Genomic DNA, 15,152 nt, shown 5'->3' with positions numbered 1-15,152 from the left:
TCAATATCAGAAATTCGTTGCGCCGCCCTTGGGGGCAAAAAACGGTGAAAGCTAACGTACGAAACCAGAGGGCAGCACAGGATGCGATCTCACGATCCCTTCCGTGAGCAATCTCCCAACTCATCTCTGATATTCATTAACGATTAACATTTATTCAGGTACGATTTTGTACCGCTCAGAACTTTCTTCAGAAAAATTTAGTTTATGTACAGCCAACAAATTTATATTCTACAGTATGGAAATCACATGGTCACGAGGACCTGTAATTGTTGACATGTAAGTGAATTGTCAAACGGAGATTTTGAGGTTATAATAATTCGTGACGTTTACTGAAAAAGGCAAGAATGGAAAACGATCGTAATTGTTACGTTAAACTGTTCAGCACAATCACATCCTCCGCATTGAATCAAGTTAGTTTGACATTACTCCATGCGTTATAATTACCCAGTACTTGACACAGCTCTTGAAACTGGATCCAAAATTTATTTCAGTTTTTGCATGCATGTATCGACGAAATTTGCGATTATTCACGAGTGGCTTATGAGGACTTCAGTACTACTATAAATTGGAGTAGAGAAGAGTACGATACCGCGTACGCTCTTATCTCCACACTCTTACAAAATCCAGTATTGTTATATTTGTCAGAAGAAAAGGTAGTGCTATTGTGATTTTTAAAATACCTTTAATAAAATTTCATGCCTTTCTAACACGAATTGTGTAACTATAGGCTTCTCTGGAGTATCTTGAGTTGCCAGAAGAAGTCAGGAGCTGCGTCGTTAACTGCTTGAAACTGCGTCAAGAACAATTAACTAATGTGTTAATAAGGAAAGCGTCCAAAAAAATCCTACCAACCTTAACGGACTTTGACTGGCGGTTAAGGGTAAATGACAATTTATTATTCACGCATAAACCAGATACCTATTAAAGATTGTTAAGATAATGCACAACACCGTTACATTTCAGTTGTTAATGGGCTCCAGTAAGCTAGCAACATTGAGAGAACCAGTTTTACAGTTAGATCTCATAGTGGAAGACCGTAAAGAACGTAACATAGTAGGGATGGAATTAAACAAGGAAGAACTAGAGACCGTAATAAATGCACTAGAAAGCATTAAGCCATGATATCCTGTAGCTCTCTAAACTTGTACGAAGGAAATAAAATGAAATTAAGAAAGGTAAAATCTCCAGGCTCCTTAAGATATCCGCACCATGTTAGTCCGACATTGAAATAGAAATAAAGTCCAACAAAGCGACAAACTGCAACCGTAGCAAGAATGGAAGGTGACACGAACCATCGAGGAGACCGGGACGACAATTGACACCTGGATATCGTACACTTGTTTCACAGTTTATTATACGTTATAGATAAATGTAGAATAGTTTAGTTACTATTATAACTGCTGATCAAAGATACCGAAGACTGTATTTTCTTCTTCTCGCGTTGAAGCATCCGCGAGGCAAACGCTCACTTCCAAAAAGAAAAGAAAGTCTTACCACGACGACGGGTAGGCAAACGGGACAAATTCGAGCTCGAATCGTTGCCTCGTGGATGGCCTCAAAGAGAACCATTGACAGTGTTGGATGCGCAAAACAGTCGTGTCCGAGAATCGAAATAAAACAAGGTCCGCTCTTGTCGAAGGGTAGTCTTACACGTATATTCTCGAGAGAAAACGGCGAATTTCGTTGTAGACATCATTCCCACGGACGATGATTAAATTCCATTACAGTGGGTTTACTATACAACTTTTAATTTCCATTCTTCCCTCCTTACGTATATTTAAATGTATGTGTGTGTGAGGGTGTGTCGTTTTAAAATCAATGTCGGCTCGAAAACGCTTAGAGATATTCCGACCCGGAGAGCGTATCTAGAATGGCGTGTTTGTGTTCGTTAAGTTTAATTATATCCCTACGCTACGGCTTCGATAAAAAAATCACTCGTTTACGCAATTACTTTTTAACGTCGCGAGAGATCCGTATAAACGTAGAAACATCGTATGAAAAACTTGAAAAAGGTGCCGTTGTTTATTAATTTTCTTATTTTCTTGTTTTCTTTTTCCCCCTCCCTCCCCCTCCTCTGCCTCTTTCCCCTTAAGTCGGTGGCTCGTAGTTTGTGTCGGTAGTGTGGCGGTGGTTGTGCGGGCTCCGTTTCCTCCCTCCCCTTCTCTCGTTTTCCGTAATCGTAATCGTATTAATTAGGCGATATTTAATTATTATCATAAAAATTACGATAGGCTCCGTCGTAGGTGTGTGTGCTCTCGGTATGGAGAATTAGCATCTCGAACGAACGCCGAATTTACACGAACGCGTCTCTCTATCTCTAGATTATATATCACTTACATTGCTCGACTTACTGTATTACTTTTACTTTGCGTGTGTGTGTGAGAGTGAGTGTGTGTGTACGTGAGTTCCTTTCCTCTCCTTCTCTCCGTGAACGTCCAGTCTTCGTTTTCGCGGGTGAAATGCGAGTTCTCGCGCTCTCTGGTGGTAGAAATTATAAGATCAGTAATAACACATTGCGTACGGCACTCTGCTCGCTCAACGCGCTTCCAGGGTCCGCACATTTTTTAACTCGTGACCGGGTTACGAGGTATATCGTAACCCGGCCACAAGTTTCGATTTGCTATGTACGAGATATCTCGTGACCTGTACGCAATGTGTTAAGAAGCGGGGCATTTTCAATTTCTCTTAAGGGGACGTGAAAGCGGTATCCGAGGAGTTAGTCGTGCATGAAGCTTTTCTCCGAACTAGGTGTACCGAATCGTTTCAAACTTTACGAAGTGAATACGTAGGCTAACAACAAAGGTCTGGAGGCTCATGAAATTTCATTTTTTTATAAAAAAATCTTGAAGATATCAATAAACAAATTTTAAAAAAATTGAAACTTTATGGGCGTCAGGACCTTCCTTATAGCCTCCATATCCCCGATGTAAATTTAATATGATTCGGCAAACCCAATTTGCAAGCTTCATAAACGAGGCCTCCTCGACGTAACTTTCGCATCGCCTTAACACCACTTCCAATCGTTCCCGATAATTCCGTTTAATCGTGGACGGTGTTAAAGGAGACACTATCCCGGATTTCAAAATGGCCGCCACGAGTAATCGCCGCATTTCACTCGGCGTTGAATAAAAAGGAGAGCACGGAGGATTCGCATTTAAATGACATTTGTTCTTGAAAGATGAAAAAAAAAAAAATGAGAAAGAAGATGAAGAAAGCATTCTTCCCCGAAGTACCGCGTCGCGTTCGCTTAATGGCTCGCTATATCTCCCTCAGCGTTTCTTCGTTACCCTTTTCCCCTGTCGCTCGCTCTCTCTCTTTCGCACACATACACCACGCGCACTGTGCCTCTCTCTCGCCCGCGGCCCGGCTTTTCTCAATCGATCCCTTAACGTGGGTCATCCCTCTCGCTCGGGCACATTCGCCTCGCCTCGCGCGCTCTCTCTCGCTCCCGTTCGCGCGCACGCGCCACGCCGTTGTTCCTCCTCCATCTCTTTCCGAGCAGACACTGCGTACCTTGCACACCTCCTCACTCTCTCTCTCTCTCTCTCTCTCACCCCCATTCAGGCCATCTTTCCTCGTCTCTTACTTTCTTTCTCAGTGTACAATAGTAGTGTCGTAATGGGAGGGCGCCACCCTTTTGAGTATTTCCCCTCGGAGTATACACGGCCTCGCGATATACCCCCCGAATAAGTCCCTCTTTCTCTCGCTTTCTCTCTCTCTTGCGCGCACGCTCGCTTTCTCGCATCAATTCTCATCGCTCCCGTCGCTCGTCCGCCAAGCAATGGTTGCTCGCGCGCACATTACTTATCTTAATAACAATTAATGACACTTTAAAATTTCTACACTGCAGGGTAAGTGTGGCCTGCGATGGGCACCGCCCAATGTTAAAATTCTCATCCCTCCGCGCCCCTCGCGATTTCTCTCCTCCTCTCGCCTCCCTCGCTATTCCCTCTCTTTCTCTCGTTACTTCGCTCCCCTTACGTAGTAGCATTAATAAATCGTCGCTTAAGTGACCGGCTTAACGACCGATCGCGCGTCCCGAGAGTCTCTCTCCCTCTCTCCGACACCTCGCGCGCCCCTCTCGCTAGGTTTCAATTATTAAATTATTCGACCGTAGTTTATCCAAAAATCCTTCGCTCGCCTACCATCGAATATATATCGTGTCTAATAATTAATAGATCTACTTATAAAGTCTGCGTCGCGACGCGCGTCGCAAGTCGGGCCCCTTCGCCGGCGTCCCTCTCTCTCTCTCTCTCCTCCTCTTTCTTCCCTCGGCTCGGCTCTCTTCCTTTCCTTTTTTGCTGCTCGCTCGTAACGAAAGAACGTTATTTTTCTGTTTAGTTGCAGGAATGGTCCAAATATACATATCTATATAATATACTTTTTTGGTTTTAACGAGAGAAAAGAACTTTCTTCTTTCCAAAATACAATTCGGTTAGTGGCGCGCTTATTCGTTCAGTATGTTTTGGTGGCGTGTCTCGGCGACGATTTCCTGAAACATAAATGTTGGCCTCAAGTTAGACGATCGTTCTTATTTAAACAATTTATTTGTTCTTTCCGTTCTCTAGGTCTTCAGAGTAACGCAGGAAAATGTACGTATATAATACGTATACTAAAGTAAGAAGATACGCAAACTAACGTATAAAATACTTACGTTCGTGGTGGCGCTTTCGATGGACTCGTTTACTGCCGCAGCGACGGCCTTCTCGTTTATGTCGATCTCTTCTATGGCCTGCAAGAAACAAATCGCTATTAGGCAAAGCCTTTATCAATTTTATCAAGAGCATAGTCATTCAAAAAGTCAGATGGCCCCTCGCTCAGTAGTCTCCCTAGATCGTCAACGTCTCTACAATGTCAACGGACCTCCAGAATCACCCGCGTTCTTCGAACGCGGATGATCATCAGGCGATCATCATATTTAACGAGTAAAAAATGGCTACCCACGGAACGATAAATCCGTGTTAGCCATCGATTTAACTGCGCAGATTGATCGCAGCAATTCAATCGTAGCCACGTTAAGGTGTTATAAAAGGATCATTTAATCAAACGACAAAATACCTATAAAATTATTCTCCAAACTGGGTGCACCGAATCATTTGAAACTTCATCGCGTGATTATGGAGGCTTTAAGAAAGCTGGCGATGCTGGTGAAATTTTATTATAATTAAAAAAAAAACAAATGTACTTATCCTAGACTAGACTCAGGGACATGTTTTTTGTTGGTGAAATTTCACGAGCATCACGTTCTTCCTTATGGCTTCCATAATCACGTACCGNATATATATATATATAAAATGACCCTTTCATTACACCTCAAGGAGGAAACTCGACGTAGAGGGAGATATTTTCTATCTTGCGAAGAAGACGAGAGCCAACGTCGAGGTACCTTGGTGACTGAGGCGACGTCCTCGGTGATTGCAGGTGCGGATGCAGGCGCAGGTGCAACAGGGGCCTCAACAGGGACTGCAGGTGGCGGACTTGTCGGGGCCTCGTCGACGCTTTCCGTCGTGCTGACCTCTTTCGCGACGGCGTTCTCGACCGGAGCCTTGACCTCGGGTTTGCTCTGAAAGACGAGAGACTCTTCTTATTAGGTAATTTGAGAAAATCTAAGGACCCTAGTCCGTCAGGGTCGACTGTTCCCAGACATGCTGCGCAAACGGACAAGCTACGCGAGGTCGATCCTGTCGGTTTCGCCTCATTTCCGACTTCCAACGAGGACAAAGACCATCTAGGACATTCCCCATGGGTTCTTCCAGGAGGTGGGGTATAAAGGGACCTCGCGTCGACCTATACCTAGGGGACCATACGGACGATTCGAAGGACGCCTCGACAGGATCACTGACACACGACGCAACACAGAGACGAAGGATCCCCCCGGACAAGGCAACAATTCTACATGCAGCTCGATGCTTCACGATGCTCACATACGCCGGATGCATTTTCCGAGAGGTGGAGGACGACTTTCTTGAAGGGTCGCTACGGTTAAGACGTTAGGCCCCGAGCCATTACGCCTATTAAAAAAATAATAGGAATACATGGAAAGCCGTGCGCCAGAAGTAAGAGCTTTGTACCGGCTGATGCTTCGACTTGTAATTGTGATTTAATGTTAAAAATAGAAAGTAGGTACTCCGATAAGATAAACGTTTCACTTCTGGCTGTACGACCTTCGCATTAATTGAATTTACCCTGTCGTTATTAAAGCTTCGCTTGTACAAAAAATAAAATTAAAAAAAAGCAAAAATGCAAAATGACTACACACGACATCGGGGACGGGAAGGGTTAGTTCCTTAAGAGAGTACGTCTATCAATGAGTCCTCGCGTCTAGCGGATGCCCAAAGCGAATGTCTCAATGTTAAGCTCCGAGACGAGACCTCGGATGAGCGGTCCCGACAACTCGGTATCCCGGTGCATCCTCTTCCTCCGACCTCTCCTCCGGGGCCGACTTTCGTTCCCTCGCTACAAGTCGCCAGAGCACTAGAGTTTTGTTAATCTCCTCTCGTCAGAAAACCAAGAGGCAAACAACACAGGTATGACGGACACAAGGAGGTTCGAAGCGCCAGAGAGGTGTTAATACAAAGAGAGAGAAAGAGACAGAGAGAGAGAGAGAAAGAGAGGACAGAACTCTAGGGGGTTCGTCGCCGAGGAACTCGAGTTTCTCCGAGGAACTCCGGGATATCCTGGGGACCTGAAAGGACTCGCATCCTTTGGCTGCTCTTCGGAAACTTCGGGTTGACGAGGAGACTGAGTCGACTGGTCGTTACTGGACTTTGGGTTAAGGCGACACAAAAGTGGTATCCGAAGGAACGATCGTTTACGAAACTCTTCTCTAAACCGGGTCTACCAAATAGTTTCACGTCTCGTAATACGAATTTGGAGGTCCTAAGAAAGGTCCCAACACCCGTGACATTTCATTTTTTTTTTAAATACAAAGTTTGAAAACCGTTTATCGACGTTTAAAAATATTGTATAAAAAATATGAAATCTGTTTTTCGACAGTTAAAAAAAAATGAAATTTCATGGGCGTCGGGTCCAGAAAGGAATGAGTAGACGAAGAATTACTGGACGAGGAATTTCCGGGCGAGGAATTACCAGACCAGAAAGAACTAATCAAGGAATCACCAGGAGACGAAGGACCAGGACCAAGGACGGACCAGGTGGACTCGACGCGCCTCGGGTCACCACGGAGAAAGGCAGTCGCGGAGCGTACTGACGGAGATGCTTTGGAACGGGGCACCAGGGTGCTCTCGGCGGCGACCTCATTCATGCCAGGAGTTGGTTCTTGGTCTAGTCACCTGCTCGTGTTCCTGGAGGGCAATCCGCGCGTTGGCGCTCGACAAGGCACTAGAAGCCGGGCCGCCATTAGCCACCTCCAGTGCCGTTTCCTGGGTAAACCTCTCCTTCGGTACGAGCTCCGGGTCAACGGGGGGCGAGGTCGGGATCCCCTGCGCGCGCTCTCTCGTGGCCAGGACGGCGTCGAGGGGAGTGGGACTCCTGGGTGGAGTCGGGAGCAAGGCCGCGGGGCTGGCGGGGCAAGGGACCTCGATCGGCTCCCGGGGGTCTGGGAGTTCCTCTGGGAGCTGGGGAGAAACGTGGGGTTCTTCCGGACAGGGAGAGGGGGATTCGTCGCCAGGGACCGGGGCATCCCGAGGGGCAATCGCAGGATCTGGTGTTTCTTCTTCCCGTAGATCGACTAGATTATCGACGACCGGTACCTCCTTTTCGAGGTCGGAGACGGTCGAGGTCGGTTGTTCGCCAGGGTGCGGCGAGTCCTTCGGACGCAACGGACAGGCGCCATCCTCGGTGACTCGGGGCTCCTCCTCGATGTTCGACGCCATGAACTTCAGCATCTCCTGAGACTGCTGGGACACCGGGATCGGGGATTCCGGTAGGGGTGGAGGAACCTCGTCTTTGGACACCTCATTTTTGGGTTTCTCGTTTTTGGGTTCCTCGTTTTTCAGTTCCTCGTTTGTGGGCCCTTCATCTTTGAGCTCCTCCTTCTCGGGTTCCACTGCCACGAGGATCCTCTCGCTTTTCTGCGTCTTCTGCTCCACGTCTCCGCTTCCCTGTGGCAAAACGTCTTCCACGATCTCCTCCAGAACGACGACCTCGGACCCAATTTCCCCAGCCGCGACCGGTTGATCCGCTGGAAGGACCTCTTCGACAACCGCGACGACCTCGACCACTGGCTCCTCTACGACGGTCTCGCTCTCGGTAGTCTCGCTCTTTGTCTCCTCTGCCTCCTCTAGGACAACCACATCGGGGGCGACGACCTGCTCCGGTGGCACGTCCACCTGCGACACCTCCTCGACGGTCTCCACGATCACCATCTCTTTGGGAAGGTCAAGGTGGTCCGTTGATACAACCTCGGGCTTGTCTTCGGGAACCTCTTCGGATACCGGAACGGGTCCTTCCTCCGAATCTATCACCAAATCGCCGACGTCCGACCTGGACTCTTGCTCTTCCTTTTCCTTCTCCTCCATCTTGCCGGTGGGGGCCGAACACACCTCTGACGAAACATTCTTTGCGGTGATTTCCGGCTCTGTCGCTTCCTCGACGACCTTACCACCGATCTCGGGGCTTCCCTCGCTGGCTCCGTGCTCTGGCTTACCCTGACCAGTTGGTGGCGTAGGTTCTTGGGGATGATCCTGGGTCGGAAGCCTATGGGGGGGTGCCTGATGGACTGGCGACGACGGAGAGGACGAGGAAGTGGGCGAGGAGGCGGACTCTCGGGCGGCGCTGGCCTGGGCGGGCAACTTGAGCGCTTCCGCTAAAGCGGACGCGCTAGCCCCGACCTGGTGGGCCTGTTGCAGGGGCGAAGGGTCTATGGGGGTCGGGGGCGGGCTCGAGGGGACCGTGGAGGGAGCGTCCTCATTGGTTTTCCTCTCAATGACAGACGGCGTCGCGATCGGCTGGGCGCGGGGAGCTCCTATCGGGCCCTCTACCGGGCCTGCTACCGCGACCACTTCCTGCACCGGACTGACCTCGAGTTTATCAGCGGGCGCGGCCTCGACCTTTTCGTTATCCTCTTTCTTTTCTTCGACAGGGACGGGAGTGGGCAGGGCACTGGGGGTGGGTTCCTCTTTCTTTTCCTCGGCCGGGGCGGCCGCGGACTTCTCGTCCTTCGCCTCGGCCGCGGTGGCGCCACCTGGCCCGGACTCCGCTCCCGTTGGACTGCTCACGGCGGATTTCTCCTCTGTGGGGCTGCCGGCGATCGCCGCCGCGGTTTCTGCTTCCTCGCCACCCTGCAAACAAGTGGACTATTCATTTGGGATCGAGTTTCGACGCCTTTCATGGTAATTTATCACACGACGACGCTATCGAGATGTTCGCGCGTCTCGCACGAGTCGGGTGCGCCGCCATTTTGAATCAGCGCGAGATGTCTTCCAAAATGGCGACGCGCTCGGATTCGATCCCACATGCGAGACGCAATTTCCGAATTTAACCTCTAGAGCGGGATTGTCATCATGCTTTCGACCTCTTTCCCATCCTGAGGACAAATGAATCATTCATTGGCGATCGAGTTTCGCCGCATTTTACGGTAATTTATCAAGCGGCAACACTATCGAGATGTCCGCGCGCCGCCATCTTGGAGAACGCAGTCAATCCAAGATGGCGGTGCCCGACCCCTGCTGGAAGATCCCACCCAGCAGCTAGTTGCAATTTCCGACTTCAATCCCTAATGCTCACCCCGGAGGAAGGAGAGGGTGAGAGATTCGGCCGAGAGAATAAAAAAACCCGATCGCTCGTGGCGACGACGGGCGAGTGCGGTACAAAAGGTAGGCTCGTTCAACCATACTATTATTTTTTGTTCGGCGGAGAGAGCGACAGTTGTCGCGTAGGGGTGAGTCCCGGGGAGCTTAAACACCGAGGAAGGGTGAACAACGAGTCGGTGGAGGTCGAAGTACCCTGTGTACCGGAGGCTTCGCGGAGAAAGGTTTGCCAGAGGGGGAGAGACTCTAAAAAAAGAGGGGATTCGCCCTCGTCTTCAGGGGTGGCCAACCGTGTCACTGTGTCAAGAGACGTAAGTCCCTTTTTCCGCAATTTCTCTATCCTCCCTTCACCCCCATTTGTCGATTCCATTTTAAAACTCGATAACGACAAATATATTACAAATCCTCCAGGTCCATTTCTAGGAGAAGCGACACTTATCGAAGGAAAAAAAAAATAAAAAAAACAGGAATAGGCCTCCCTGGGAAACCCGAGTCGCGTCACCCTCGCTCTCCTTCGGTTGCAGAGGGTAGGTCTTCGGGTTTAAAAAAAATTTAATCCACCCCTGCAAGGCCGCGTTCGCCGTTTCGATGCGAAATTACCGGCGAGGGTGGAAGACGGAAATGTGGATTATGAAAAATCCGAAATACAGTCTTGATATTATCAGAGTGACCGTCGATTGGTATAGTGGACTCTCGAAGACACTTTCGAATCTCTTCGTCGGCGCCGAGCCAAATATAAACCGCGAGGAAGGGAAATCCACGATCCTGGACCCGAGAGGAAGGACGCGCCACCCCCGCACTCGGACCGGAATAAACATCCTCGGCTCGCAGAATTCCAGGCTGCGCCGTTGGCAGACCACCAGGGTAATACTTCCACGCATATTTCGGAAAATTGGCGACGAGCCCGCGCCATTGTGCGGCTTGCCCACTTCCCGGCGTGGAAATCGTCCTGGGAAATCCTCGAAGGAGATTCGACCTCGCCGTTGATTTCTCGAGATGTCGCCGACCCAAGTGGGTCATCTTCTAGGATCGACACGCGAGATCGCAGTGGAACTCAGTCGCACGCCAAATGCACTTGTCGCGAAACTCGGCCGCGTCTCGCGCCAAGTGCACCCCTCGGGGTATATTTAAGGCGGTTTAAAAATAGAGGAAAATTCGTTATCGCCCAGGCGGTAGTTGTAGATATCGAAATCTTGTATTTCAAGGGCCTCGAGAGGATGCCGAGTCGGGAAGGTGTTCCTGGGAACCGAGGAAAGCTGCTTAAAGCTCGAGCTCGTCGACGACAAAGAGTCCAGGGCGGAGGATGGCGTTTCTCTCTCTCTCTCTCTCAGACTCGAGTAAATCCATGAAATCGGGAAGAGCTCACCGAGGATTCTCTCCGTAAGATGGGCTTAGGGCTCGTCCACGAGGACGTTAATGCGGCATTAGGGCTACTTCCGGGCACTCCTTTCAAGCAATCGCTCTTTTCGCGATATCGCTCAATCATCTCGCCTCGAGCGAACACTGGGAAAGAAAGAATAGTCGACTGAAAGAATTATATATCGTTGATTTAAATGCATTTTCTTCCCTCTACCTGACATTTCTTTGGACGTATTCTATCGCAGGATCTTATTGTAGCAATGCACATTTCTGTTTTTTTTTCTCTCAGTACACCCTCCGAGAATACTCTCTACTCTTATGTAATCACGTAAATCCAAAAGTTCCCTCTTTTTATCCGTGAATTTTGAAAGTTAACCTAGGTAGATTGAACCTTTGGAATTATTAAACGTATCGTGTCGGAAATGAATTCCTGTGACCGATGGGATATGTCAAATTACTTAGTATATTATGTAGAGAATTAATTTCTACCGTCGAGACGAGCGTGTCGACGTTTATTTCGGAAACGCGAAACGGCGCGTTTACTCGGTTCGCCGGAGCGCGTCCGACAGTAATTTCGCATCGGTCTGATAAAGCCGATCGACAGAAAGGCGTGTTCCACGATAGAGCGTGTCAGAGATTTAGAGCCGACGTGAACGAATGTAAAATCGAGGCTCGATGTCTCCTCCTCGCTCATCCATGGCGGATCACGCTCGGAAAAAGTGCCGATAAGGCTAACCTAACCTAGCAACAAGCCGTAAATATTTCACATTTCGCTTGGTATAAAACGTCAGGTCGAGAGAAGGTCTACAAGATATCTAGGAAAATGCGGTACAAAATTCCAAGGTTCAAGAGATAGATTTTAGACGGTTTAAACGGGCAAGGCGACGACCTAACCTAACTAGCGATCCGACTAAGCGAATTGAAATCCGAATATTTTCTCCGACGCGTAACGTCAGCTCCGGGTAAGGTCTTAAATGTCTAGAAGGCGGAACGAAATTCGAGCTTTAAGGCGTGCAAGTTACACGGGGATGGGTTTAAGACAATGGGCAAGGATTGGATGGGATTAAGGCCGGCCCCGATGATGCCGTTATCCTCTTCCCAGAGGAAGAGGCAGCTTTGCAGGGCAAATCTTACGTCGAGTCAGACAGAATTACGAGCTTCCTCGGAACGAACGCCTCGACGTGGAGCGTGAAACACGCCGGGTTTAGCCTCCGGCCTTTTGATCGAGCGACGTATAAAAGAGCGATCGCGTTTATAGAACGGCTCCGCATTTCTCGATCGCTATCGCCCGCCATAAATCGCTGCCGATGCGCCTCGGCACGCCGAGAGGCTGGTAGCGATGAACTCTTTGAAGTCCTCTATAAAAAGTCCTTCCTTTTTCAGTTTCTTTTAATTTCCCTTACAGGTGTACTTCCACCTTACATTTCATGAGATAACATCGTTAGATATACGAGAAGCACGTGAGCTACAAAAATATGAAGACCACCGAGTGACTAGGATTGCGACATGAAGTAAAAAACCCGGGTATCTATTTCCAATGGGGAAAAAAATACANGAGAAGAGGGAATTGCAAATTAGGCGGGGAGCTCGGCGACGAGGCTTACACCCTCCGGAATAACGACGCCCCTTTCGAAAATCTACTATTTTTTATTGTTTTTTTTTTAGGAGGGTCGACCAGACGCGCGGAGTATATATAGAGAGCTGGCAAGAGAGACGCGGAAGAGACCGATCCTGACCTTTCGCCGCGACTCTTTCTATTTTAAGGGAGTCTTCGACACGAGGGTCTGTCGATGAGAGAAAGTATTTTTCCCCTCGGCTTTCGCCGGGGAAAACACTCAGGGTCTATTTTCGCCCCGTTGAGGCACCCTTGAAGAGTGTCGCCTTACCCTTGCGGTGAGTTATACCGTCCTGGATTCTTCCATAACTGGCGGAAAAATTCTATGTATCGAATTACCAGAGAAAATCCCGTGCTCGAATGAAATTGCCGTGGAAAAAGATTTCCCCACGTCCGGGAACTTAAGCAGAGCGTTTATTATCTCTAAGCCAGTTAAGATTTTATATATAGAGACTGTTATTAAAAAATAATCATTCAATTTGCATCGTACACAGGCGGACACGAATGATTGCCTATCGTACCCCTGGCAGCACCGTATGCACAGAAATATACATTCATGTCCGCCAATGTACATCAAATCGAGATATACTATAATACACTATACAATTTGTAATAACTATAATTTTAGGAACTGCCGTTTATTGCGCATCTCGCAGTGTCAAGGTGTTATGAAAGTTTCATGTACATGCCAGCTAAGATATTTATAAAACACTTCTTCATACTAAATAATACAGAATAATTTAAAACTTCATTTTTCGAGAGAAAATTTCTTATCCATCCCGGATATGCCGAAAAAAAAGTTCCATTTCAGAAAATAAAATTTCGGGAGTTTTAAGACCTTCATTAGAACCTTCATAATCACGCGTTGATGTTTTTAATGATACGGTGGCCCCAGTTTTGGGAAAAGCTTAATAAACATTTTGACGGTTCGATATATCCAAAATGACCCTTTCATATCACCTTAACGTCCACTAGCAGTTACTCTCCTGGGTTTCATGGATTTTATGAATTTTTTCAAAGGGTGCCGTACCGTGATGGGATCATCGGTCCCGACGAAGGTGGCGGGGATTCCGATGAGCGGGATCGCGGCCAAAACTCGGCGGGTCCCCCGCATCAGGGCGCTCGCGGCCCTACACACACCGTCGCCGACGCTGCGGCCCACTTTTGCGACGGATTCCATGTTATCTCCGAAGAGCTTCTCCCGAGAGACCTCGAGTTGCCCAACAGCCACTCTTTAAGGTCCTCCGGGGGACCTCGGACTTCCGACCGAGAGTTATCGAGAGCGCGGTTTTATCTAGCGCGCGTCCATTCCGGAGTCTCTTCTACGGAGGGCCAAAATCGAGAGAGATAAAAAAACAGAGAGAGGGACGAGGGAAGAGAGACGAGGTCGATTCTCGAGGATCGATCACGAAATTCGGTGCACCTCAAGTGCGCTCCGATCGAGCGCCAAGCCCGTACTCGAAGTCCGTCTGCTGCGCTCGGGGGTTTATATAGACGAGGGAGACCGAGCGATCCGACTTGATCGCCCACGACGCGGCGAGACGAGGACGGCGATACGCGCGGATAGCGCGAGAGAGCGAGAGCGCGATACACCCGAGATGCGGGCGAAAATAGACGAGATGCGGGCGCGCGGCAAGGGAGACGGAGCGATGGGCAGTCGAACGGGTGGGAGAGAGAAAGAGCGAGATATTTCTACGGGATGCGGGCGGTACTAAGGGCCTGTTTTCATACTCTAGGAGTGGAAGAGTGAGATGAGGGAATAACGTAGATGCGGCAGCTAGAGAGAAAGAGTGAAAGGAAAAGCCTTTGTGGTTTTCTCTCCAATTTTTTCTCGTAATTTCTGCGTTGTTCCCTATGATCCTTTCTTACGACCCATGTGATCTTTCTTCGGATTTTCTTCCGAGTTCCGTTTGAGCTCTCTCTCGAGCGAGCGAGCCGACCGGCTCGCAGGGAAAAATCGTCCGCGGCGAAACCGCGCGTCGACACCGCCGTTCTATTCCTGGCCAGCCGGCCGAGCGGAATACGGCACCGACGCACACGCACGTCGACCGTCACGGGCGCGGAGGTGTCCGCGGTGCACCTCGCCCGGGAGAGGAGGCGAGTCGTTCGATGGTCCGGAACGCCGGGAACCTAGCCGAGAGAGGTCCGAACCGCATCTTTAGGGCATCCAACAAACGAGTTAAAATCCTTAACCAAGGTTTACCTAACCCGCGATTCAAGCGAATCGTCTGACTTCGGGTGCACTGAGAGAAAAAAAAAAGAAAGAAAGGTTAGGGTTAATCCTCGCTAAACGAACATGGATAACAAGGTAAAAGAAAAGCTCCAAGGGACTGTGAGATCCCTACAAGTCTCTGCAATTTTCTATACGGTATAACTTCAATTATCAAGTTAGACCGACAAGTGGACGTGGAAACAAGATGGCGGACGACGCGACACGGGCGAGTTACCGTTGGACAACGATACCGAGC

At 49.0% G+C, this 15,152-nt stretch overlaps 2 protein-coding genes across 3 annotated transcripts in view; one reads left to right on the top strand and one right to left on the bottom strand.

Annotated features, from left to right (window-relative positions):
• The first annotated feature begins 57 nt into the window (after positions 1–57).
• On the top strand, positions 58–1,181 carry LOC105701526 (COMM domain-containing protein 8-like). The gene is made up of 5 exons (XM_012428338.2): positions 58–158; positions 235–410; positions 492–653; positions 728–880; positions 964–1,181. Exons 2-5 carry the CDS (start codon positions 345–347, stop codon positions 1,120–1,122), a joined length of 540 nt encoding a protein of 179 aa, XP_012283761.1. The 5' UTR covers positions 58–158; positions 235–344; the 3' UTR covers positions 1,123–1,181.
• A 146-nt stretch (positions 1,182–1,327) lies between these two features.
• LOC105701524 (neuromodulin) overlaps positions 1,328–15,152 on the bottom strand; it is a 61,560-nt gene continuing 47,735 nt past the window's right edge. For both annotated transcript variants that reach the window (XM_012428337.2, XM_012428334.2), the window contains exons 5-8: positions 8,982–9,242; positions 5,387–5,563; positions 4,655–4,732; positions 1,328–4,492 (exon numbers count right to left, since the gene is read on the bottom strand). In XM_012428337.2, the coding sequence (XP_012283760.1) occupies positions 4,448–4,492; positions 4,655–4,732; positions 5,387–5,563; positions 8,982–9,242 (561 nt within the window). In that variant the 3' untranslated portion in view covers positions 1,328–4,447. The remainder of the gene's footprint in view (positions 4,493–4,654; positions 4,733–5,386; positions 5,564–8,981; positions 9,243–15,152) is intronic.

This window comes from Orussus abietinus, unplaced genomic scaffold (assembly GCF_000612105.2).
Source record: "Orussus abietinus isolate OABI.00-Male unplaced genomic scaffold, Oabi_2.0 scaffold263, whole genome shotgun sequence".
Lineage (NCBI taxonomy): Eukaryota > Metazoa > Arthropoda > Insecta > Hymenoptera > Orussidae > Orussus > Orussus abietinus.
Note: the sequence above shows the minus strand (reverse complement) of the source record. Positions and strands in the feature narration are given on the sequence as shown.

Coding starts and splice junctions, on each gene's coding strand:
- LOC105701526 (XM_012428338.2), top strand. CDS start 345: ATGGAAAACGATCGTAATTGTTACGTTAAACTGTTCAGCACAATCACA. Junction 411..491: donor CATCCTCCGCATTGAATCAA/GTTAGTTTGACA, acceptor AATTTATTTCAG/TTTTTGCATGCATGTATCGA. Junction 881..963: donor ACTTTGACTGGCGGTTAAGG/GTAAATGACAAT, acceptor GTTACATTTCAG/TTGTTAATGGGCTCCAGTAA.